A 26,787-nucleotide genomic window follows, 5' to 3' on the forward strand; every position below is an offset into this window, starting at 1 on the left:
CTTAAAAAGTGAGGAGATGACAAAGGGATTTGGGCCCCAAAATTAGATCAACTATTAATGCTTTAAAATTAACATAATGAGGGCACCAAATAAACACATTAAAAAGGAAAATTAGATCCATTATTAATAGTTTCGGCTGCCTCGATTTATAAACTCTTATTAGCAGTTTTTAATATATTATTACCTTTCATATAAAAAAAAAGATCAACTGTTAATGCTTTAAAATTAGAATGAATATTCTATATATTGGCAATATATATACTATCAACGTTGGAAATATAATAAGTAATCTAAATTTGAACTTGAAATTCAAATTTTGTACATGTGTTATATATCTAATTCTAATATTGTATACACTGTCATTGTATATAAAATTAACTATTAAATTATTACCTACTCCTTGAATTGTAATACTTTTGCACAAAAAAAAATTATTCAGTTGTCAAAAATATGATACTGGATCGAATTTGTATTTGGCGCCCATGTTCAAATATCAAAAAAGGCATATCCAAAAGATTTTTTTGTGCATTCTTAACCATCTAAAAGTAGATTCTTCTATGAATTGGACCGTATTGCATGCACTACAAATTCCAAACTTGATTCCCTTTGCTTTTCTTTTTTTATTTATTTTTATTATATCGAGATGTACTATGAAAACCAAATGTTATTAATTTAACTTATTGTATTTATGAATAAATTTTATATACACTGATAATGTATACAATATTATAATTAGATGCCTCACACATTGCTCGTGAATGCACTCCATCTCCAATAAAATCAACTAGGAGTCATTTCATAATATGAATAGCTATAGATTTTTTTCTTTGAGTACGTTTTTCTCCCTTCATGAAGTCTACTCCACCACAGGTTTGCTGCAGTGACACGTAAGATAGTCGGCCATGGTGATTAAAAAAACTTTAATTAATCTCTTCGAAACTCATATTCAATTGAGCCCATTATGAACCCTAATTTTCGTTAATAGGTTTCAATTGGATTCATCATGCATTTTGAACCCAGTTGATGATTTTTCACAAGAAAATCCCGTGCAAAATTGGCTAAAAGTTTGGTGAATTGTGCCTACTGTGAGGAATTAAAATGCCTTCATTTTACATTGTAAGTGACTAAAAAGTGGCAAATGCAAAATGTGTCGGACGATTAGTGTCATTTTTCTAAAGGAGAACACTATGACAAATTGAAGAAGGTTGCAATATACAAGTTCTTATCCAGGATTTTGGTACGTGTTTGATCACTCTGAAAAATCATTTCGGTTTTGCCAGTTTATGCTTGTTTAGATTTATTGCCTACTATCATTTTCTCTTTTCTCTAACTTGGTATCTCATTTTGTTGATTGGAAAAGTGTTACAACCAAATTAAACTAAGATTTGATGATTTCCTTCTATAGGAGGTTTTAAAAAAAAATTGTGCAAAAAACAAATGTGTCGACCCAAACGTCCTCCTGCTTACATTATTGCATGCACCTAGTAGAAGGATCAATGGAATTTTTTGTCATTTTCTGCTTCCAAGAATAGTTGAAGCAGACCGTTGGGTGAGTGAAATTTTTGTCCATACTAAGAATAATTGTCTGTCAAGAACTACTCGAGACCACTGCTAATTGGCTCGTCTTGCATACTTGTCCATATGTTTTGGTCAGTGAGAAATGAGAATTTTTCATTTCAAATAAGGCTTTAGGTCTTAGGAAGGTTATACTAAACATTGAAGAAGTTTCATTTCAAATACAACTCTATTTCATATAAGAAAAATGTAGTTCTATTAGAATCTTCTTCCTACAGTAAACAATGTTGGATATTCCTATTGATGTACATTTTAGATAGGTATACATACACTCGCAAGATAAAAGCCTTTGAAGTATTCATATTTTTTTGTCGACACAAGAGTGTTCAGGTCAATTCTTACGGGACCCGACTAATTCCCTGCGGCCCGGACCCGGCGTCCCAACCCGGCCCGAACACGTTAAGTGCGCGGAGGAATCCAGCGGAGCGGAGACTCGAACTTGTGACCTCAAGGTTCACTGGTGAGAGGTGCTGCCGCTGGACCATTCACGCGGGGGCATTTACTCGAGTGATTGATGGTTCACAAATTAGTTATTTGACCAATTCACAAAGGAATTGAATTACAAAATTCAGAGGGGGAAAAAAAAAACAACCATACCTACCCCAGTCAAAGTCAAATTCGTACGCTCTCCAAGTCTTTCTAAGTTTCCATGCAAATGCCCAGGTCGTGATGGATTGGTCGAAGGTCTTGCAGAGAATATTTTTAAAAACGGGTGCATGGTTTTGTAGTTTAACTGAAAATCTCCCAAGGCAAAAACTCCTTCTTGCAATGGAAATCAAAAGGAAAAACACAAATGTTCTGATATCTATAGTAGTAGTAATCCTCAGCTTTACTACTTCCAAGTTATGTGCAGCCTGCAGTAGTAGTAGCTCAACTTTGTCCCGCGAGATTAGCATTGGCGTTGTCCTGGATATGGGATCGGTTACCGGGAAGACTATCCACCGATGCATTACAATGGCAAGCTCCGAGTTTTATGCTTCTCATATTCACTTCAAAACGCGGATAGTTTTGCACACCAGGGACTCCAAGGGGGATCCCACTCATGCAATATCAGCGGGTAAGTTCAGTCTTTGTTTCCTTACCAGTTTTTGCACGCTATGATTCAAACGATGCACAGTCAACTTTAGAAAGTTTGGACTGCGCAAACAAAAATGAATAAATTGATACAAAGCCAGAAAAAAAAAGGTGTTTAGCCGGGATGATCAAGCCCGGGGAATTGTGTACTTGACTGTTTAACTATGTAGTTGTATCAGGCCACAGGTACGTTCCAACATTTAGAATCAATGGTAAATTTAATGACTAGGATGTTACTGACAAGTTTCCATTAATCTTTTAAGAAGATAATCAAGTATATATAGTGAACAAATGATCAGATGGTCGATAGGTGTTTGTAGCTTGAAATCCAAGTTACCAACTGTTAATTTCCTTTAGACTTTTTACTAAGCAAAAATATTTTAGGTAAGTTGCATACTTGCATCATAATAAGCAGCTAGAGAAAGTAGACAGGTGTTCTCTTCCCAAATTCTATCTTGCAACTAACAATTTAATAACCACTTTGATTTGCTTTTATGGTTGAATATGAACTTGCAGCTCTTGATCTTCTGGAAAACGTCAAGGTGCAAGCAATCATAGGACCTGAAACATCCTTGGAAACAAAATTCCTAGCCTTACTATGCGGCAAAGCCAAAGTTCCAATGCTTTCATTTTCTTCAGTCCTCTCTGGCATATATCCTTTCCTTGTCCAAATAAAGCAGGATGAAAGTTCTCAATTTAAGGGGATTGCTTCCATCCTACAGTCATATAAATGGAGGAGTGTTATCATCATTTATGAGGACAATGATGATGGAAGAGAAGCATTACCATGCTTGATTGAGTCTCTCCAAGTGGCAGACGTTCATATTGCTAGTAAGAGTTCAATTTCACCTCTCTCCTCTGATGATCAAATAAACAATGATCTTCACAAGCTGAAAACCCTGCAAGCAACCATCTATATTGTCCACATGTCACCATCACTTTCATCTCGCCTGTTTCTTAGTGCAAAGAGGATAGGATTGATGAAAGAAGGGTATGCTTGGATTGTAACTGACAAGACAATGAACCAATTTTCTTCCATAGATGATGAAGTGATCGAGTCATCGCAAGGATTGCTAGGTATGAAGGCATATATACCATCATCAAGCAAGTTACGTGGGTTCAAATCACGATGGAGGATGGTAGTATATGCCGAGGATCCTTTGATGGAAGCCAGGGAGATGGATGTTTTAGGCATTTGGGCCTATGACACAGTTTGGGCACTTGCCAATTCTACTGAAAGGGTGTGGATTGAGACTCTGAATGCGGGGAACCAAGGCTCCTTGGACGTTGCACGTGTTGCAAATTGTGATAGTGGAACAAGGCTTTTATATGAGATTTTAGGGTCAAAATTTACAGGTTTAAGTGGTGAATTTCAATTTTTTGACGGGAAATTACATTCTGAAACCTTCCTTATAGTGAACATCATCGGAAAAGGAGAGAGGAGAGTTGGATTTTGGAATCCAAAGCATGGTATTAATAAAGAACTACCGCCCTCATTCAGGGGGAGAAGTCTATCTTCTTCTACTACTACAAAAACAGGTCTGGAAGCCGTCTTATGGCCGGGGGTTTCAGCGACTGCTCCAACAGGAGGTAGAAAGCTAAGGATTGCAGTGGTCAACGCTAGTGGATTTCCGGAATTAACAAAAGTGCACTACGATCCTGAAACCAATACAAGTAGTTTCACAGGCTATTGCGTAGATGTCTTTATTGCTGCAATAAATTCCTTGGATTATCAAGTACCATATGTGTTCGAAAACTGGGAGAATTTGGGGACTTACAATGATCTCATTGACCAGATCTATCATCAGGTGCTTTTTACCTCCTCAGATAACATATGCATTGCTACACTACATCTTTTGTTTTGTTTCACTTTTATAGTTGCAAACCCTTTTTGTAGCTGCTCATAAATCTTAGGCAAGCAAATTGATTCTCTGTTGCTTGCAAAACAAATTGTTTAGAAATATGATGGCGCTGTGGGGGATATCACAATAAGAACAAACAGATCTATGTATGTGGACTTCACATTGCCTTTCACAGAATTAGGGACTGGAACCGTAGCAAGGCGTGGAAACAGTGATATATGGGTTTTCTTAAAGCCCCTTCGTGCTAATCTATGGCTTACAAGTGCTGCCTTCTTTGTACTAATGGGATTGGTGGTTTGGACCATTGAACATCCTACCAACGAAGAATTCCAAGGATCAGTTGCATACCAAATCGGAACAATCTTGTGGTTTGGCTTTTCAACCCTTGTTTATGCTCATAGTAAGCCCTCTACTTCCATTACCTAAGCGCTATTTATTGAACTACTTGATATTGTTACACCATGACTGCACGCGAAAATGACTAATAGTTTGTATCAGTGGATATTAAACAATGAAAACTTATCACCGTACAATACATAGATAATGTCATACGAAGTGTAACACTAAAAGTATAACAAAAGATCCAAAGCCGTTCTGGAGTTAATCAATGTTTTGAAAATCGGATCGGACTGACAGGTTCGACCGGTTAAATCACGAACCGATCATGTCTTCGGTCCGATTCAACTAAAAATTTAAAGAATTAATTGAATCGGTCAAGAACCGGTTGAATCGGTCAAGAACCGGTTGAACCGGTCAAAACCGATAAAAAATCGAAAGATTCAACCGATTTTTATTAAGTATTTATTTTTAAAAAATAAAAATTTTAGTTTTATTCAAAATTTTTAATACTAAAATGAATAAAAAATTATTAAATATTTGAACCGGAGTTGAACCGTGAACCGAAAAAAATTCCGGTTCAATTTCCGGTCCGGGTTTAAAAACATTGGAGTTAATTGGAGTAACCATGTCGTGTTGCAATATTGATTGGCATTGCAGGAGAAAAGTTGACAAGTAATTTGTCAAGGTTCGTGGTGATTATTTGGTTGTTCGTTGTGCTTATTCTCACTTCGAGCTACACTGCCACTCTGAGTTCTATGTTGACGGTGCGACAGATTCAATTAGTAACAGCAAGGAATTATGTAGGAATCCAATATGGTTCTTTCTTAGGGGGGCTACTTGTTGCCAGCAATCTAAATTTTACAGGGCTTCACCCTTACACCTCACCTGAAGACTATGCTTCTGCTTTATCTGGAGGAAGCAAGAGCCGTGGGGTTACTGTTATAGTTGATGAACTACCATACATCAAGATCTTTCTTGCCAAGTATGGTAAAGATTATGCCATGGTTGCATCTCAATCTAACACTGCCGGTTGGGGTTTTGTAAGTATTTGCTCTTCCCCCTCTTCTTTTGGTTTCTCAATTGATCTGCCAATCCACACAATGAACAAATGATGTTTTGCACGTACAGGTGTTCCAGAAAGGTCTGCCCTTAGTGTCTGATATGTCACAAGCAATTGTGAAGCTCAGGGAAGAAGGGAAACTTGAGATGATGGAGAAGAAATGGTTTAAGAGCCAATCATCATTCATGCCGGAAAATGCAACTAGTACTCCTAACATTTTGAACCTTGATAGTTTTGGCGGTCTATTTGTTGTTAGTTTTCTTTCATGTGTTTCAGTTCTTTTCATACGATTCACTTTCATGTTATTCAAGAAGTTTGGGCTTAAGAATTTCATCAAACTTCTGGATGGAGGAAAATTAGCACTGATGTTTAGATTCCTAGTCTCAAGAAGGGGCAATGCAATTTGCTAGGAACAAAAATATTAGACGGCCATCAAGTTACCATTTACGACTGAATTTTATGTTGCACGTAAAAAATCAAAACTTTGATAACAACAATATGCTCGACAGATCGTACAAGCATGCTTTTGGGTTTTGCCGATAAACAAGAATTTCTGGCTCAAATCTGAAGCCATAAAGCCTTGGAAAAATTGATGATTAGGGTCAAGCTTGCTATACTGATCAGATGTATAATTGGGATAAAGCGTTGTCGATTCTCTCTTTGAGAATTGGTTTACGTGCCAAGTCAGCGGTTCCTCATATAATTAATTCTATGTTAAGAACTTAATTCTTCCCTCTTTCTGGTAAATAATTTTTCATCAATTCTTACAATTTGGGAGCTGCTTTTTTTATCTAAGTCAATTTACTAATTGAAAAAAAAATAACTTTAGACCATCAATTGTCATCTTATAACTTTCTTTGTAATAGGTGCCCAACAAACATTCATTAGTCTGCGTTTTTTTCTCTCTCAAAAACTATTAGAACATTATATTAGCAAGAAAACATATTAGCTAATATAGTTGGCATTGCAGAGTCTAGAGCTTCTTTTGAAGGGATTTTTTAACGGGTGTCCATGAGGTACTCATTAATATGGATAATCTACTTAATTAATACATTAATTTTTTAATACTTTAGAAAGCTATTTTTAAAGAATTCACATGTCATATATCTAACATTTTCCCTAAATATAAACATTACAAATCTGTCGTTGGCACTTAGGAAAGCAATTTCGAACTATGAAAATTTTAACTCATTTTTAGAATCTTTAATAATTCGAGAACATATATTAAAGACAAAACAAATTCAAAATCCAAAAAAGAAATTATCATTTCAATTGAAAATGTTCTTGTATTGAAATTTCAAACCATTTTAGTTTTCAACATGATTTCACATTAAAATTGTTAATTTAGTTTTGACTAGTGTTGTCAAAAGTCACCAGAAATGTGTTAAATTCATTTATCAAATAAAAGAAAAAAAAACCTAGAAAACCAAATACATACAATTTGTTAAATTAAAAGAATTAGAATATCATATATGATATTCTTGTTTTGTCAAATTTTTTGAATTTATTTTTGTATATCTTTTTACAAGTCTTAAAAAATTTACTATTCTATATCTTCTTCCAAAATAAATTGAGTTTTTCCTTCAATTTGTCATTTTGTGGAGGATAAAAAGTTCCGTGTTCATTTTCTTTTTGTTTTTAGCCATAACAGTCTTGATTTGTTTTGGTTTAGAATTTGGTAATGTACTATCTCTTTGTAGTTAAAAAGAAATAAAAGTATAAAAAGAAGTTAATATAACAATCTTGATAGTATTGGCATCTTTTAGACAAAAAAATTAAAATAAAAGCACAAAGTTGGCCTCACTTTTGCTCTTAGTTTTATAAAATGAATTATTATTATATTTTTAAATTTGTGTTGCGAAAAGAAAAAAGACAACTAAATGAAAAAGGAAAAGAATAAAAAGAGATAAAATTGAAGCACAAATATTCAAGCTCTCACCCCACCTTTCTTGGTTTTATTCGAAATGGTCTTTTTTGTCATTTGCATAATTCTTTCCTTACTAGAATTTTTTTCAAGATTAAAGACACCATTTTTTAAATGTTATAATTCTTCAATTATAGTAATTCTATATACATTAACGAGTATTCATTAAGCACTCGTTAATTGGACGGATGAGAAAAATAATTTGACATCAGTTAGAGCATTAAATGCTAGTTTTTGAAAAAGTGAGTAAAATGAGGAACGTATTTAAACCTAAAAGGATAATTAATATGTGCATTTAAAATTAATTTGAGTGAAAATTAAGTGTACTAATCAGCTTGAAAAAAGAATAATTTGAAATAAATAAATTTCATGCATCAGACGACATCCAACGGCTGGATTGGTAAGATGTGTTTTTCTTTTCCTATCCATACTCTACTGGCCCCATAGATTTGGCCCATTTGGGACCCACCGCACCAACACAGGCCACGAGACCCGGCACCGGCAGCGCTTCGAAAAAAGGCAGCAAATATTTCCATCTTAGAAAAACTAAAATTAATGAGAAGCCAAGTGGCCGTTTCCTTTTCATACATGCGTTATTCGGCGATAAATTCGACCGTTGGAAAAGAAGAGATATCCGTTACTCACTCCCAAACTGAAGCCACTTACTTGAGACTTCACTTTGAGCAGTTTGGGCTCTTCCATTCCATGTTGAAATCAGTTGAGAAGAAGAAGGCCCCAATCCTCCCCAATCTTTGACTTTCATGAGTTTAAGGAGATCGAGAGAGAGGGGCAAATCAAAATCTCTTTAAAACCCACTTTTTGTTTCCTTCTGATTTCCTGCAGAAATGGTTGCAAGAACCCCACCAAACCATCAGCACAAAAAAATGGTGGCTCCTCCTACTCCTCCTCCACCACTTCTTGATCCCACTCTCATCAGAGAAACTGTTAATAAGGTACCTCCATCAGTACAAACCCATCTTCCCCCCCCCCTCCCCCCCAAAAAACCCAAAAAACAAAAATCCCCTCTTTGCTTTTTTTGATATTGTACTTTGGGATTGTCTAAGATTTTTATGTGGGGTTCTCTCTTTTTTTCTTTTTCCTTCTTTTTGGGGGAATTGTTAGGTGGATAAGTCTATTGCAAGACTGCAAGAGCTTCAATTTACAGTAACAGGTGGGACAAAAGTGATTTCTGGTGTGACCCTTAGTCCTCGCAGCACAAGGAGTTACCTGAGGACTAGTCTCAGATGCAAGCAGGAATCTTTAAGGTATGGTCATAAGCATGATTTTTTTTTTTATATATCATACACTACTGTTTCTACATTGCATTTTGCCCTCTAATTCACCTGGGATTTCAATGGTTTCCTCTGTACAATCTGAAGGATCAAGAATGTTACTGCCAGGAGATCTCCTCCTGGAAAGTTGCCTACAAATACAGGTAAAGGAGGACCCCATTTTAACCATCTTTCTTTCAATTCCCAATTGCCTGAAGATTTCAAATAAATCTGGAAATGAGGTTTATCTATGCCAAACAGGGGATTGGAAGAGAATGTCATTGCCAGCAATGCTGCTAGGGGCGACAGTTGGAGAAATTCTACAAGCAAGTCAATTCGCAAGACAGATAGTTGAAACAGTTGCTTCTAATAAGCCTAATAGACCGGCTGATGATCCAAAAACACCACTGACAAACAGGAGGAGGAACCAGATGACTCCCAACGCAGAAAACTCGGAACTTCGAGTTCGAAGAAAAAGGGAAAAACAGGTTGCACTGCAATCAATTCGATCAGAATCGGATGCTCCGTCCCTCCAAAGAGCGAAATCCCGGATAAATTTCAAGGTTTCGCCACTGCACAAGAATAATTGTGACAAGGAAAATTGCAGGTTTATAGCTAATAGAGTTTCCCCCAGAAACAGGCCATGGGCTAGAAAAACTGTATTGTTTCCCAACCCATTATTTCATTCTTCTTCTCCAACTTCGCAACATCAGAGACTATGCAAGACCAAGTCCCCTGTGATCGCGAGAAATCGACAAACTCCACACAAGTTCTTGATCAAGTCGCCACCCTCGGCCTCAAAGTTCCATGTGAAAATAAGGAGCCCCCCGTTGTCCATTTCTCCAACAAGATCAATAAGTTTGATCAAGAGAAGTCCTAAGGTATCCACTGCAGCAAAGCTTAGAAGGTCATTTTCGCCATCAAGATTGGCAAGCAAGATTGTTTCTCCATTGAAAAGTAGAAAATCTGTACAGAATAAGACCGATGGCATGAAAATGATGATGAGTGGCCTAAAACAGCGACCAACAACTGCCACTCCAATGCGATTTGCTGCTCCTAGAATTTAACTTGTAAAAGTTGAAAAGGCATGATTTTCCTTCTTTCTTCATTGATATTTCCTCGATGTCCATATGGTAAACGTTTTTTGACAAATGAAAAAAGCCTGTCTAAATTTTTTGTGCTATTCTTTTGTTTGTTAAAGGATGTTCGTTTGTTTCTGATTTCTTTTATATGTTTTTTGATTTTCACACCACTTTTTTTTTAGAATTAATCTTCTGCACACTAAAAGTATATATACACTTTTATAATTAGACACATGACACATGATCTAAATTAAATTTGAAATTGAAGTTTTGCATATGTATCAAATAATCAATCATACATACTATCACTTTATATAAGATTAATTTTTTTTTATTAAACAATTGAGGTGCTTGTTGGCTGTTGCAATGTATATAATTTTTTTTTTCCCTTTTACTATTGGCAGTATGATGGTCAACTGTGTGTTTCCCTTCTTTGTACTTCTTTTTTTTTTTTTTTTTGTCATTAACGAATTTGTATAACCTACTCTATCCTAATTTAGAAGGGAGGGAGAGCCTAAGGAAGCTGTGATAGGGAGCTAGTAGATATACAGACTCAATTAGACCAAGAGAATGTTATGACACAATCCATAAATTTTTTTCGCTACAGGTGAGATTTGAACCCTCACCTATAACTCAAGAAGGGATTTAAGCCCCTTCCTTCCTGGTGGCCACTAAGCCATTGGCCCAGGGTTGTTTCCCTTCTTTGTACTGTCTTGGCCCTTGAGTAAAAAATTCTTATTGCGGCCAACCTTGGCTACGGAAGACTGTCATTTTTTTTCCTTTTCTTTTTGGGCCAAATGTCCTCTTCGTATTAAACTACAAAGAATAATTACAAGGATAAACCAGGCAACCGCTCAAAATTTTTGTTCAACAACTTAAAGGGGTATAATATAAGATACAAGAGATATTTGTCTCCATATTGGGACAGTATCCAAAATCCCTCCATCCAAACATGTCTCTATCAAGCCATGGTTCTTTAGTTTCTGACATTTTTGTTTGAATAGAGTATTATCTAGAATAAATACTATAGCATTTTTTGTGATGTGATATATATAAAATAAAAAATAATTGAAAATAGGGTTAAAAACAAAAAAGCCCCCTGTGATAAACCTAATACACAACTAAGCCCCCTATGGTTTCAAAATATGCAACGCGACACCTCGTGCTTTGAACTAAGTTGTAACACTGACGGAAATCGGTAAAATTAACGGGACTGATGTACTGGAAGCTAAAAACAAATTCTTTATACTTAATTTTTAGCAAATATTCCTATTGTACCCCTTAGCCCCCAATAAAACTCCCTCCCAGCGATGCTTGTGTATAGAATCGATTTCTACTTGATGGAGAGAAATTGAACTAGCCTTTGGGAGAAATCAAATTACCACACAGGAGGTTTGAAAGGTAAAGCCATCCTCTATATACGAAGTCAACCTGCGAGGAACTTCTACACAATCTTGGCTAACAAATTGCAGCCCATAAGGTAAAAGCATTTGATTTTGGGTTTTGGCTAACAAATTGTTGTTATTAGGGTTTAAAGTAAGAATGTTGTTAACTAAATTGGGATTTATCTATTGATGAAGGGAAATGACTGGCTAAAAAATTTGCTCATGTCTTCCTCAAGCTCTCGAGGGGATAGTGGAGCTAGGAATCTACGGTACCAATATAAGCTGTGCGACTGTCGAAGAAAGGCAAAGGTGAAGATTGTTGAGTCCGAAAGGCCATCCAAAGGGATGCTGTACTTTGTTTGTGAAAGGGATGAATGCAGATTTTTCTCATGGTGTAATCCCATCTATAGAGATGAAACCGGCAGAGGAAACTTTTTTGAGAGGCCAATGGTTGAAGAACATTTGTCGGGCTTGAACTCGAATGATGAAGTGAAGAACTTGAAAGTACTAGTTAGCTATTGTCTAATGGTATCTATTTTTTCACTTTTGCTTCTGTTGATGAAAATGTCTGTAAAATAAGACAATGAAGAAGCTTATGAATGGAAATGAAGAAAATCAGGTAGTTTGTTTTGTTCATGGAAATGTGCACTTTATTCTTCTGTTTTTCCGAAAGATGTCCTACCTAAAACAATGAAACAAACATCTAACTATTATATACACTTGTAAGCATATTTGTGCATTAAAAACAGTTTTGAACAATAAGCACACACAATAACGTCTTCTGCATTCCAATTTTGAGTAATAAGTACACTAAAGTACATTAAAATTTTCAGTCCATAAACTATTCCAGAAATATATCCCACCCAACATTCCAGAAATATATCTCACTATACATTCTAGAAACGATAACAATTTCAAATAGAGTAGACAAAATACATCCCACCAAACAAAAACTGCCCAGACAAACAGGACATGAAATATTCCAGCCCATAAAAACTGCCCAAAAATAGCTTCTTCTGCAATTGAGATATACCATTGCAGCCCATAATCATAATGCTCCATTAAAACAGTCAATAAGTACATTAAAGTGTCCAACATCAGCAAAGAATCCTCCAAATTGCTGAAGCCAACAGCATCCAATCAAAATACATCAAAGTTTCCAGTTTGCAATAATTGATAACAATTCCAAACAGAGTAGACAAAATACATCAGAAACATACATTCCAGCTGTTTGCTACCAACTCTAACAGCAACCACTAATTCCTTAAAACTACACAAAAAGGCAATCAACAACATCTAGTCCACTTCAAAATTCAACTTTAACATCTTCTTGCTTTCTTGGATCTTAGGTTGTATAGAACATCAGCAACAGTAGGACGAAGGGGTCCTTTTGCTAGTGAAGTTGTTCCACTCACAGGCTGCAATTGAAGTAGAAAATATGAATGTTTGAAGGAAAAATGCTTCATTAAATCACTTTTGCGTTACATGAAATCCAACCTGAGAACATGATTGTCTAGCAGGCACATTTTTTGCTACACTCGCAATTGTTGGCTGCGTATACTGCTTCCCGGGCCTGCAATTTTTTTTTTCAACAGGTGCAGCTTGTTCTTGATTTGGGACTGGTTGCGGGGGTACTATTGGTGAAGGAGCTGATGAATGAAGTTCTGAACTTGATTCAGCTACATTGGTGTCAGGAGCCTATAAAAAACAACTTCATTTTAATTGAAGATTAAAATGATTTGGGACAGCAATTAGTCTTAGCCTATGAAATCTGTAAGCTGTGTTACCTTGTAGAATTTAGAATTGGGATGAATGGCATTCTTGCAGGTCCTTGAATTGTGTCTTGGCTGAAAACATCTCTTGCAAGTTACCACAAGACCCTTTCTGGTTGAGACTTGACCCTTTTTAGGCTCGTCGGCTGCCCTTTGCCGGATCTTTTTGGGTCTGCCAGGCATTCTTCGAACTGCAGGAGGTTTTGGGGGTTGTTCTTCACATCTCACCCAGTACTTATTACTTGGGACAGGTGTGATAGTGTGCTCATATGTTTTCAAGTAATTTTCTCTACTGTAGCAGGCATGCACATAATCAAGCAAAGGCAATCTACGTGCTCCTATTGCAGCACATGCATGAGCACAAGGATAACCTGTAAGCTGGAAATAGCCACATGTGCAAGTCTTTTCCTTCAGATCCACCACAACAGATTTTCGGGGCCCACAATCAATTTCATATTTGTTCTTGCCATCCCATGTGGGAATACACAGCCTACTGAATTTCAGATTCCTATCAATCTTCTCTGCAATGTTAGGACATATTTTTCCTTGAAATTTCTGCATACCAGTCCTCTTCACTTGAATCCTTTGCATGAGCCTTCTTCGAATCCACTCAAGCATCCCGATGACAGGTAGCTCTCTAGCTTCTAAGATATAGTTATTAAATGACTCACAAAGATTGTTCACAAGAATATCACATTTGCTACTTTGTCTAAAATGTAGACCACCATCTAAGTCTACTCCTGGAGCACAAAACCAGAAAGTCACTCTAGTTGCATCCTCATCCACTTTTTTAAACATTCTGCAAAGGCTAACTATGCAGATGTGGTCCTCAAGTCTATTTTTAAAGATAGCCATACGGGTTCCTGTGTAGTGGAGGGCAGGATATTCTCTAAATTTTCCATCAAAATACATATGTATATCTACTGTCTCCTCTGACTTGTCTTCTTCTGTTGAATGTTTCAAGAAATATAATAAATATGCTTTAGTCTCCCAACTACTATGTCTCCATCATTGATATACAGAAAATCAAATAAACATAAAATCACAAACAGAAAACCAATTTTAATAGCATTCTGGACCACTAAACCAGAGAAGACAGTAACAATTATAGAAATTTGACTTACAATTCTTTGTTAAATATCTTGTTGTAATAGCAAGTGACTGAGTTGTACTCAAACACACAAACACACACAAACAGATCCTACTCAACACCCCTAATCAGCAAAAATTTCCCATCACAAATGGAAATTTCAGAAATTATTTGCGTCACCTAGTCAACACCCAAATATCAACAAAAATCTCAACTTTAAATCCAAACTTGCAGTCCCAAATCAGCAAAAATCTCCCATCAAAAATGGACATTTCAGAAATTATTTGCATGACTCCTAGTTCCAACACCCAAAATTTTTTAAAAAAATCTCGGCTTCAAAACTAAAGTCGTAGTCCCAAAACAGCAAAAATCTTCATTTTAAATCCAAAGTACCAGTTTCAAAACTCACAAAATCAGGAATTTTCTAAGGTAAACACCCAAATACGGGTGTAAATAACATCATCAGCCCTCAAAATCTGAGATGGGTAACCCTAAATTGTAAACTAATTATAACATGCATGAACTGATTTTAATTAATTATAACATAAACGAAGTATAGCATACATACCCATTTGCCTTCGATTTTCTGGAATAAATCTTCGTCTCCTTCGATTTTCTTACTTGATTCCGTCTCATTCGTTTCCTTCGATTTACTTCCTCTCTCTCTCTCTCTCTCTCTCTCTCTCTCTCTCTCTCTCTCTTCGTAGGGTTTGAAGGGAAGAAATGAGTCCGCTCAATTGCCTTTTGGGTATTATACAAGGGCATTTTGGTCCTTTCATCAGTTCCCGTTAATTTTACCGATTTCCGTCAGTGTTACAACTTAGTTCAAAGCACGAGGTGTCGCGTTGCATATTTTGAAACCATAGGGGGCTTAGTTGTGTATTAGGTTTAGCACAGGGGGTTTTTTTGTTTTTAACCCTTGAAAATATAAAAAGATGGATTGAAAAATATGTTTATAATGCAAGCGAAATATTATTTGAAAAAAAAAAGATATCCAAACAAAGCAAATTATTACTTCGAGCTTACGGTATGCAGATTAAACTTATCAATTGTTCACGCTTTCAATTGGTTGAATTCGATGACATCCCATTTATCAAATTCCAAATCAATCTGTTTCCTTCCATCTATCAACATTGTCTCCTAGAAACCTGGAGAGCAGTAGGAAAGTACACTTGGAAGTTTTTTACCAACACTGTTTGGAAGCTTGGTTTTTTACCATCTATCAACACTGTTTGGAAGCTTGGTTTTTTACCAAGTTTGTATAAAACTAGTTTTTTAACAACTTTTGCTACAAGAACCCCAAAAAACTTATCAAAGTTTTTAACATACACACTTAAAATATCCAAAACACAACAAAAAAAAATTCCCTTCCCCTTTTCTTCTTCTTCCTCCCTCACTACCACCTCCATTGCCGGCTCCGTCACCAATTTCCGGTGCCGGTGCCGGTCTTTTTTTTTTCCCCATTTTTTTTCCCTCTCCCCCTCTTCCTCCCCTGCCATCATCCTCCTTGTCTTTTTTTTTTTTTTCTCTCTTACGTCTAGCGCAGAGGGGGGTGGCACAGAGGGGCAGAGGGGGAGGGGGAAGGGGCAGAGGGGGGCTGCGGGGGGCTGCGGGGGGGGAAGATGGGGGAGAGAGAGGCGGCGGGGGGAGGGGGAAGGCGGCAGGGAGGGGGACGGCAGGGGAGAGAGGGAAGGCGGGGGGAGGGGCAGAGGGGGGCTGCGGGGGGGAAGGCGGGGGAGAGAGAGGCTGCGGGGGGAGGGGGAAGGGGCAGAGGGGGACGACGGGAGGTGGAGTTGCAGCTAGGGGTGGTGGAGGTAACGGGGAAGAAGAAGAAGAAGAAGAAAAAGAGAGGAAAGAAAAGAAAAAGGAAAGAAAGAAAAAGAAAAAGAAAAAGAAAAAGAAAGGGAAAGAAAAAAAAAGAAAAAAAAAGTTTTTCACTTTACAAAAACTTTTACAAAATTTTTCACCTAACAAAACTTCTACAAAATTTTTTCAAAAACTTCTACAGTGCACTACAGTAAAGTTTTAGACAAACTCCCAAAAAACTCAGGTTCCAAACAGGCCCTAAATTTTCTATAATTTCACGGGTAGACCAGTTTACTAGTTGTTTTAATCAAGACAGATTCTTTTTAAGTTGAAATTCAATTATTTAGAGGGCTGCACTGCATGAAGTGCAGTTGCATTGGTTGCTCCATCTATCCAGTTACCAAAAACTTCAGACAAATTGGACAGATAAGGCATCGGGGAAGCAAAAAGGCACTTCGCTTCTACATGCAATATCACGCATGCAGGATTCATAGTTTCATGGAGACCTGAAACACGGATTAGTGATCATTTTAAACACTCCATGGCAGCTAAATTTGCTAATATATAGAGAAAATGCGCATCGGCCTGTCCATGGCAAACCATTTCATTACCACCTGTTCGTTCTCCCCATCAGCCACACAAACAACATATCATGACATCACGCAGTTGTTCTACACTTTCAGTAAAAGCCATTAGCCATGGGATCGAATCCCATTCGAGTAACTGAACCGTTTCAAGTAAGAATAATGTGGAAACGTGCTGTCTGAATTGGGCTGAAATGACAAAAGCAGGGTAACAAGGAGAAAATGAGCGTTGACGTACATGTACATTTATATCATCAAAAACTAAACAGGGAATTAAAATTGTAATTCCTCTTTCCACGTATACAAGTCAATCTTCGTTTTAGAATATAGGATTAAGATACTCTGAGAACAGCCCATCAGTTATCAGACTTAAGTAAAACTGCACTCAGAGTCCTTCATAAACCAGAGATAGAAGCACAGATTACAGGAAAGTGGGATTGGTTATCTTGTGGCAACTATATGATGCCAGGTTAATCCTTATTATTGTACATGAGTAATACAAGCTTTGTACACTAATCACACAACCCAAAAACCCATATCAAGACTCAGTAACCCTGTTGCTCGATAAGAGAAAGAGGGCGAGGAGGCACGATGGAACCTTATGTACTTGCATCCAACACCTTCAGAGAAGCTTCTTTCCTGTGCTGTCTAACAATACACTCTTGCATTTTTGACAGCGCTTGAAAGCATGCATGCCAAGAAATCCATCAGGACGTTGACAAAATGCTCAGGACAGTATAAAAACATTCAAAAAGGCCGGCTTCTAGCATGATGATTAATCTTTCCAAGGTGCATAAAAAGGCTCGGAAGGAAAAAAAAACCTCTTCAAAATGAGAGCAGACAGACATTCATACAATTATTTGCCTGGAGATGCAAACCTTGACCGCTCTCTCGGTCGATTTAAGGCTCGATCCTTCGGTGAAGATGTTTTTCCTCCCATACCAGCTTGACGCATCATCTCTGTGATCAAGTTCAAAATGTAAAGTTTTGAAGATGCGAAGATGCCGAGACCAAAACACAGTACTATTTTACTCTATTTCTTACTCTCCCTCATTATTCCCTAAATCTTAAATCCTTGTCTCACAGCAATCTCTCATAGTTTCATAGGATTCTCTCTAAAGAACGGAAATCCAAATAAACAAAATAAAAAAGAATTTTGTAAAGAGACAAATATTCTTTCCAAAAAGAACTTGATCAAATGTTAGCATCATTAGCTGAGAACTAGTTCAAGAAAACAAGAAACCATAGAGACAAAATGACAAACTACTTTTAGATTTTAATCAGTCTTATCTACAAGATTCACACCTTGGATTTGACAATTATTTTAGCAGCAAGATGTCTGATCCTAGTAATCTCCAAACACCAAAGGTGATTAATGGTAGGAAAAGAAATAAAGGTTTTAAATTACTTTTGTAGAGTACTATTTAACTGAAGAATTTAAAACAAAATAACGGCACTAACACAAAAAACAACAGAAGGAGATCAGTGAATAAGAGAACAACCCCAATACAAGAAACAAAAAAGCTGATAATTCTGCATACAGTTAAGATGTGGTCGGCTCTTGAGAGGATTGGAATGGTTCTGTAAAAAATTTCCTTAAAACCTATAGAATACTATTCCATTTGTAATCCATTAAGGCTTCAACTTATAAATCAGATCCTTATCCATAATCAGTTGAAGTATAGTTTAGTTTGTATTCCTTGTCATCAATAACAACTTCAAGATAGTTAGCAATTGAGTGCTTGGAATTTGGATAGTCATATGTTTCTCCCTATAGAATGCTAGATAAGAGGCAGAAATGAAGAAAGTCATAGACTTATAAAAAATTTCCAAAGTTCCCATATCAGAGAAAGGTAGTAATGTAATCACGTCATAGTGGGTTAAACTATATATCTGCTATTTAGGAGAAGTCACAAATTGGAGGGATCTACAGAAGCTGATAAACAAGCAAAAAGTCATGTAAGAAAATCTAGTGCAATAGGAGGAATGTTGCTGAAGCATCTAAAATTTACCAAGAATACAGCTTCGTGCTAAGAGATATTAATCAATGTAAAAGTAATATGTGACCAGACAACAACCCATAGAAAGGTTGTCACTAGAGCACTTCAAACATATGCAAGATGCAACTTCATTTTTTGATAGATCATGCAATCATGAGAATATTGTACCAAGCATCATTTCCTCTTTTAAGCAATTGAGCAAAATTGAAGCCAAATATGAAAAGTTTGGGAGGTCTACCCCGTTTCCTTTCAAGCTCTTGGTCAAGCTCTTCCTTCCACTTCCGTTGTATCTCCATGACGCTGCACCGCGACATTACCGTGAAGTCACTTAAAATATAACAAACAATCAACTCAAGTAGTATATGACAAAGCAATAGAAGTTTATTAGTGGACCTACTTTGGGCTACATGGCTCCTGGGTATCAGCAAGGTTCCCATTCAAATCATTTGTCTGAGGTGATAAATTTTGCTGATGGTCTTCATTAGTCCGAACTCCAATATGTGACACACGCCTACTACTACTGCCAGGGCTTGCATCAGTAGCGCTCTCTACTGCTGTTGATGGAGTTTGACTGGGAGACCTACTTTTAGGAGGCAACTTCAAGAACTTTGAAGCACTTTCATCTCCCTTGGCGTCAGATAAATTTGGAGAGCATAAGGGATTGAAACTGTTGTGGTACTCTGCAAGAAGAGGACTCTGCAGTTTTTTTAGTTCCAGAGCCTAAAAGAGCAACAAGATGAAAATTGTATTAGTGCCATAGTGAAGACAAAATCCCAGAAATTGGAATACAACATTAATTGCTTAGAACAAGAAGTTTAACACTATTACCTTCTCAACTAAGAAGGCTCGGATTTTAGATTCAGTAACCTCATCGTCATCCTCATCCACTGATGGTGCACTACAAAATGAGAAAACGTTTTTGCTCTCTCCGGGCGATGGAGAACACCCAGTAGGTCTATCAATTTCTTGCTTCATGTCCAATTTTATACTGCTTTTTTCCACTTCAGGACTAGCATCATAGTTGGTTGTCCAATCTTCACAGGGCTCACAAATAGGATTAAAACTCTATGCAAACAGGAACAGAATGCAAGCTTACAGAAACATTCAAGCACTCAGGCATAATCCAAAATCATGAAATAAATGAAGCAGCACGTACCTTACAAGATTCATCTGTGATCATAATATTGCTGAAATGTGCTTTACCCACCACTAGATTATCTTTCTCATCAATCTGGCAAATTTCATCACTAATCCTATTTTGGCCCAAACTATGCCTACCTTCTGAAAATTTCTGGCAATTTATAGTAGAGAAGTCTAGAGATCCCAAATTACAGACGTCATCTGAGCCAGCTCTGTTTATCAAACAGAGTAAATACAAGAGAATCAAAAGTCTATTACGGACAAACATAATTGACAGAGGCAACAACCTAACATTACTTACGTATCTCCGAGATTCTCCCCACATGAGTATAGAGGTTCAGAATTTTTCTGTTCAAAGGCAGGATAAAACAAAATTATAAGTATTCCACAAGATGCCTTTTGATATAATCTCAATCATGTAATTCATGAATTCACTAACCATAACTGAAGTACTAGTAGCAACTGAAGGCAGCAAGATTTCACCAGTGACAAATGGATGCTGCACATATGTAACAGATTGACATATAAGAAAGGATTTAAGAAGAGAAAAGCTAAGAGTTGTTTCTGTGGTATCAGAATGACCTGCAGTAACTCAGATGCCGATGGCCTTAACTCTGGTTCCCTGCATATATATAATTGAGTAGTTCAATAAAATTGAGAGGCAAAGGAGAAGATTACTCAGCAAAGAAGACTTTAACTCACTAGTCCTTGAAGGTTATATCTAAACAGTCAATAGTAAGATCATAAAAGCACCAAAGGGCAAAAAGGTTACAAATATGAGAAAATGATGATTACCAAAACATAACATCAAATATCCCTAGCCGATTTCATTTTTCACATCTAAAGGAAATGCTATCCAAGGGTGAGAAACTTTATAACGAAACTTGTATGAACTTGAAACTGCTCTAGAACACTAATATGACAGCCATACATACAAGTATGAAACAGAGAGTCTAGTATGTACTTCTCTAAACATTTCAACAAGAAATCTTTTGCCTCAGCCGAGAGAAATTCGGGAATTGGAGGATGCTCCTTGGTTGTCCCAATATAGAACAAGAATGCAGCAACCTGACAAGAAAAATGATATATGAGACATCAATAATACAAAATAGGAGGCTGGTTCTGAAAAAGCTTTAAGAAAATAAGAATACAGTAAATTTACAAATTCGTGTTCAACTTTGTACCTCTTTATATTGCTGGCTCCAAGGAGTTTTACCAGTTGCCATCTCGATTACAGTACATCCAACACTCCATATGTCAGCAGAGCTAAAATCAACCAAAAAAATATATTAACAAATCAGGAAAGGAACTCAGCCACAAGCAATCTAATGAATTTGTGAATTTTGCAGCCAGAACAAGATCTTGGGTATTCTTGAGACACATATCACAATAGCCACCGTAAATAAGGATGCAGAAACAACAGGTGAAAACCTAATTACAATAACACAGGTTGAAATCACCCGACAAATTGGACAGTGGCGATAAAGAAAAATGATAAGGACCAAGCAAAACTGTAATGGAGAAAGATAACATAGACATGAGAACTTGAAATGAATGAATTGAACCTGGAAAAACACAAAAACCATCCAGCAATTCAATATTTATGCCCAACTGATTTCATAAAAGCTGATGAATCCTATTAGCACATCCCTCTCCCCCCCTCCCTCTCTCTCTCCCATACACAAAAAAAAAAAAAAAAAAAAAAAAAAACCTTGTGGCGTGAACCATTTGACATAATTAAATCTGCATAACCATAAAAAAGAATACCTCAAACAACATGACATCCATACTCTGTTTATGTATGTGAGTGTACCAAGGATTTTGAGTAAAAATTTTATAAGCATGGACATGAATTCAGTCAAAAACAAACTTCCCATTCAGTACCAAATAAATCATTAAGGATGTTGATGTTAACATTATATTTCTTTTGCTATGTCAATGTTACTAAACTACATACAGTGATATCTTGTCAAGAATCAATGAAGACAACTTTGTACCCAGCTTTTACCATTGTTAGTTGATGTGTTTCTTTTCCTCATGAGTCATGGATTAAGAGGTAATGTACCTTATCTCTGAATGAAAATTTAACCAAAATGTTGAAAATCCTAATATTAAAGCAGAACCAGGTATCCTAGAGGAAAAAAAAGTTGTTTATCCAAGAAGACATTCAAGTTCCCAACAAAGTTTACCTGCAAGCAGTTACTCAAACATACACAAAATTTGCTTGTAGCTAGCAAGATATCAATATGCAAAAATTGGAATAATGGCAGATCCTCAAGGTGCATGCATCTCATATTTTTAAGTGCTTAAGATGATCACATTAGTTAGACTACCATCTGTGAAATCAATAGAAAAAAGAAAAAAAACAACAGGTGGAAAATAATCATGAGATTATCTGCATGGACTTTTTATGCATACAATCTATGTCCAGTTTGACGAATGACTTCAGGAGCCATCCAATATGGTGTACCCTTCATAGACTTGGCACCTGAAACAGTAGCCTATGGAAGATGTCAAAATTAAATATATTTGTATTACAGTCACAATCACATTCCAAGTAAAGCAACAGATTGTCAGATTAAAAGAAAAAGTTCAACCACAGATGCAATACATACCAACTCCACAACCTGTTTGGATGCCCCAAAATCTGCAAGTTTAATGCATCCCTTATTGTCTACCAGAATATTAGCCCCCTGAAATAAAAGACAACTTGCATTTATTTTTCTGAAAATGTAGCAAAAGAAAAACTAGAGAGAAAAGGGGGAAAGGATACCTTGATATCCCTGTGCATAATGCCATTCTTGTGAAGATAATCCAGTCCCAGCAGCAATTGTTTTGTATACATTCTTATAACCTGCTTGATATGCAGCTGACTAAACGAGCTATACAGATACCAAAGTCACCCAATAAGGTAATTAAAAAATGACTGACCGACTCTGGAAATGATCCGAATTTCCCCAGAAGTGAAGAGATTGAGCCTCCAGGTACGAATTCCAATAAAATATTTAAAGTCTCCTCCTCTCTTACAGTTCCCAAATATCTCTGATATGCCAATTAACAACTGAGCCAGTCAAAATATTTTTAAAACTCACAATTGGATGGCCACCAAAAACACTGAACTCACCACAATGTTTGGATGGGAAAGGTTCTTGAGAAGCTTAACTTCTTCCTCAAGCTCCTGAACATAAACCTACTCATTTGAATGCAAAGGTCAAGTAAAGAAGTAAGGTTAAAGTAATAAGTAATTATCACATTCTCATACAGACCCGTGTAAAATGTGTATTCTGTATTCTTTATAAAAAAAGGAGGCTACGTGTTTAAATGAAACACTTTTTGCTCTCTAATTCATCTTAAGCTAAACATGCCTCAACAACTCTTCAATGTTTTGTATCTTATGTTTAAGTTGTACAGGGGCTATTTAGCCCATGAAATGTTATTCCAAAGTGTCAGGTCCCACTCAAAGCAGCATATTGCATGTTCTTATTTGCTTCTAGCACTTAAGCTGCTTTAAATAAAAATTTTTAAAAAAAAGTATTCTAAAAAGTTGTTTGAAATATCAAAAATTGTTTTTGCCTTCGAAACATCAAGGATAGATTTTCTGGAGGTGCTCTGAGCTGCTTCTCAATCAGCATTTTCAGATTACTTCAAGCCAAATACAGTAAGTCAAAACCAAACAAGAATTCCCCAAACTAGATTTTAGCTTACAAAGATATAACATGCTTAGTATAAGCAACTCAGCAAGGACTTTAAAACTAAAGAATCTCATTTGAGAGATGAGCGTCATTCAACCTTTTGTTTTATACCCAAAGCACTTCAGATCCTAAAGTCTGATTTATCATTTCAGAAGTGAAGATGCGTCTAGACAGCTGAACTTTAACCATTAACATCTTTCACAACCAGACATTCTTTAAATGGTCTTGTGCTGTATTGGCATTTTAGTACCGAGAAGCCTATGAAAATGAAAGGTATTAGAAGACTTAGAGGAACAAAACCAACAACTGTTTGAGTGCTACATATTCCAATAAACTGTCATTTGCAAGAAGATTTCAAGATTTGCATCCGACATATATTACAGGCCTTCATTTCCAACCTTCTATTTTCTTTCTCCTTCTAAAAGACTCTTCTTCCATCTACTTGATTTTCTGTTGTCTGTCAGCATATCTTTTCTGACTAAACTGAACTGCAAAAGTGTGTATTAAATATCATGCATACTAGATTCGAAACAACCAAAAAAACCTACTTGTGACACGTCATATTTGTCATGTTCAGTTATTCCTCTCAGTGGCATCTTATGCAAAACATCCCAAATGGGTCTAGGTCTAAGATTTCATGCTAAGTGTAAGTTGATCCCTCCTCTATTTTAATTGCTACTATAAATCTCAAGGGACAGCATGAAAAAACAATGAAAGGAAATTGAAAATTTTTAAATCTAAAATCACGATAGGGAGACTCAGAAAAGACTAGATTTTCTAGCCAACTACAACTTGCATCCAATGACTAACCCCTTCTCCTGGCTAATGCAGGCCATCCACGTAGGAGATATAGCTTTGGACAAATATATCTAGATTGAAGAAGAGCCTTATAAATAATGGTTCCTCGAGCAATGATAAACATCATTATCATGTGGAAGGCAGCCATAAACCATTGGTCTTCAAGGTTTAATCTGTGACATTATAGATTTTTTTATTCACCTTTTCATGGGACACCTTAATGTAAATAGCTGTAAAATTGTCCACAAATGTATCCTAAATATCAGCATATAAGGATAAATCCAGAATCACTATTATTTTCCCGACATGTTTTCTGCAAAAAGAAACAACTACCATCCAAAAAGGAGGAAAGCCCAAAAAGAGATCAAGCTGTGGTGCTAGCTGCGAGTATCTGAAAGTAGCAAGTGCTCCTATGTCATTTAGAAAACAGTATATTGATGATTGCACAACTTTCTTTTCCATGTTTCTCCTGTGTTGCAGCACAAGAAAATTTTACTAACTAGTGCAATTAAAGAGACAAAGGCAATAGCCTTTACTATGAAAAGAGACAAAACCTTCACAATCGTAATGTAATTGAGCTTTCACACATTCGTCCAAAATGGGAATTTAGCTTCCCTGAGCAATCATAAATATTTTCCAACATCATAGTAAACTATTCTAAACTGAACTATAATACATTCAAAACACCACAATCATGCGATCCTATTACCAAGCCTAAACATTTCCAGACATTTACAACTTCCAACAGTGAATTACAGTTGATAAAATTCAAAGTAACATAAAAAATATCGGTTAATAGTAACAAAGCTTTTCTAATTAACGAGTTTCATGTAAAGAATAAGTACTTGGTCCAAACCTGTGCTTTCTCCTTTGAAGCACTATTTGCAGGGATCAAAACCTAAAACACCAAACAAAAAAAAATTAACATACCATTCATTAATTTGCATGTAAAAGTATTCAGCACAAAAAAAACAATTCCACAAATTTCCAAACTAATTACCGCAAAATCAAATCAAACGCTCTACCTGTTTAACAGCAAGAAGCTCCCCTGAATCAAGATTCATCCCCATATACACTTGTCCAAATGCGCCGCAACCGATCAACTCTCCTTTCCGCCACCGGATGGACTGCACCGCAGTAGCATTTTCTCCAGCCGTCATCGTCTGTGGTGGCAGCCGCGGAGGCGAGGGTTTAGAGAATACTCTAGACTTACGGAGGCAGGAATTAATCCTGTCTACTATAGTCCCATCTTCACCGGCGCCACCGACACCGCCGTCTCCGGCGCTTGTCGGAGACCGGAACACCAATGATCGCCGCACTGATCCTAAAATCTCTTGCATTTGATTAATTGCGAAATGTATGATCTTCTTTTGATTGCTAATTCAGTTAATCCTAGGGTTTATGAATGAGAGAGAGTGTGTGTGTGAGAGAGAGAGAAAAAGAGACAGATTAGTGAGAGTTTATTAATGAGTGAGAAATGGGTTTGGGTTTTCCATTTTGATCGCGTTAGTGGAGGAGAGTGGAGAGCATGGGGGAGAGAGGAGAGGGAAAAAGGTTGGGGGGAATAATTTTGAAAAAAAATGGTAAAAGGTTAAAAAAAAGGGTAAAGAAATTAGTCAAACAGAGATCAGGAAATATTTGCATTGAGATCCTTGTATCTGAGAGTTATTACCGGTCCTTGCATCCAAAATTTTTGTGATTGCAGCCAAGACCAAATGAAATTGCATGCAGATCAAGAACAAAACTTTAAGACTTGCATGAATTGTACTGTGATGGTACAATATTCCATCTTGTTTTAGGCATAACTTGTGTTATTATTTATTTATAAACGTGTAAGTGAGACATTAATAGTTTAAATCAAGTAGCACGAATAACGAATAACGCTGCAAAGTTGAGCAAATAATTAGTTTTGCAAACTTATTTTGTAGCCTATTTCCATAGGGTTGATAGTGGTTAGAATTTTCAAAAGAAAAAAGCATTGCCTATGGAAAAGGAAGTTCTCAAAATCTTGAAAAGGTTCATCAAACTATGGAACTTGTGAGAAAAGAGGAGAAAGACTACGAGGCAAAAAGTTGCATCATACTAGACTCAATCTATCGATTAATTATTAGCAGAAATAGCTGTGAATTTAGGTTGGTGATTTGTATTAGTTGCTTGTTAAGAAAGAGAGAGAGTCACTTAAAAAAAAAAAAATCAAAAGCGCGAGAGCATTGCAAAGAGTGCAATAAGAGAAGACTTCAACTACTTTGCACAATTCGCTGCCTGTCATTTTCATCGAGGATGAAAAAAAAAAGAGTAATATGATACCTATAACATAATATGTTAAAGATAAT

The 26,787-nt window shown here is 36.5% G+C and overlaps 3 protein-coding genes and 1 long non-coding RNA gene across 6 annotated transcripts; 3 read left to right on the forward strand and 1 right to left on the reverse strand.

Annotated features, from left to right (window-relative positions):
- Positions 1 to 2,244: 2,244 nt before the first annotated feature.
- Positions 2,245 to 6,320, forward strand: LOC113729413 (glutamate receptor 1.2-like). Its single transcript, XM_027253712.2, has 5 exons — positions 2,245 to 2,632; positions 3,166 to 4,457; positions 4,608 to 4,911; positions 5,508 to 5,890; positions 5,979 to 6,320. The coding sequence occupies exons 1-5, from the start codon at positions 2,245 to 2,247 to the stop codon at positions 6,318 to 6,320; spliced, it is 2,709 nt and encodes a 902-aa protein (XP_027109513.2).
- Positions 6,321 to 8,500: 2,180 nt separating this feature from the next.
- LOC140036041 (microtubule-binding protein TANGLED-like) lies at positions 8,501 to 10,288 on the forward strand. Its single transcript, XM_072077311.1, has 4 exons — positions 8,501 to 8,787; positions 8,957 to 9,099; positions 9,214 to 9,269; positions 9,367 to 10,288. Exons 1-4 carry the CDS (start codon positions 8,680 to 8,682, stop codon positions 10,170 to 10,172), a joined length of 1,113 nt encoding a protein of 370 aa, XP_071933412.1. The 5' UTR covers positions 8,501 to 8,679; the 3' UTR covers positions 10,173 to 10,288.
- A 1,013-nt stretch (positions 10,289 to 11,301) lies between these two features.
- LOC140036042 (uncharacterized) lies at positions 11,302 to 12,208 on the forward strand. The gene is made up of 2 exons (XR_011839937.1): positions 11,302 to 11,667; positions 11,768 to 12,208. It is a non-coding gene; the product is annotated as an uncharacterized lncRNA (long non-coding RNA).
- A 4,839-nt stretch (positions 12,209 to 17,047) lies between these two features.
- Positions 17,048 to 26,018, reverse strand: LOC113732820 (mitogen-activated protein kinase kinase kinase NPK1). 3 transcript variants are annotated; one of them, XM_072076276.1, is made up of 17 exons: positions 25,480 to 26,018; positions 25,311 to 25,352; positions 23,089 to 23,142; positions 22,896 to 23,006; positions 22,738 to 22,818; positions 22,580 to 22,657; positions 22,383 to 22,465; positions 21,149 to 21,230; positions 20,929 to 21,032; positions 20,547 to 20,586; positions 20,404 to 20,463; positions 20,266 to 20,312; positions 19,981 to 20,176; positions 19,653 to 19,889; positions 19,222 to 19,544; positions 19,063 to 19,151; positions 17,048 to 17,784 (listed from the first exon to the last, which is right to left on the reverse strand). In XM_072076276.1, exons 1-17 carry the CDS (start codon positions 25,792 to 25,794, stop codon positions 17,681 to 17,683), a joined length of 2,046 nt encoding a protein of 681 aa, XP_071932377.1. In that variant the 5' UTR covers positions 25,795 to 26,018; the 3' UTR covers positions 17,048 to 17,680. The 3 variants fall into 3 exon arrangements, with proteins under 3 accessions (XP_071932377.1, XP_027114606.2, XP_027114604.2); XM_027258805.2 differs by having other exon boundaries at positions 19,063 to 19,124; positions 23,089 to 23,154; XM_027258803.2 differs by having other exon boundaries at positions 23,089 to 23,154.
- Between the last annotated feature and the right edge of the window lie 769 nt (positions 26,019 to 26,787).

The sequence above is a fragment of the Coffea arabica genome, chromosome 2c (genome assembly GCF_036785885.1).
Source record: "Coffea arabica cultivar ET-39 chromosome 2c, Coffea Arabica ET-39 HiFi, whole genome shotgun sequence".
Taxonomy (NCBI): Eukaryota; Viridiplantae; Streptophyta; class Magnoliopsida; order Gentianales; family Rubiaceae; genus Coffea; species Coffea arabica.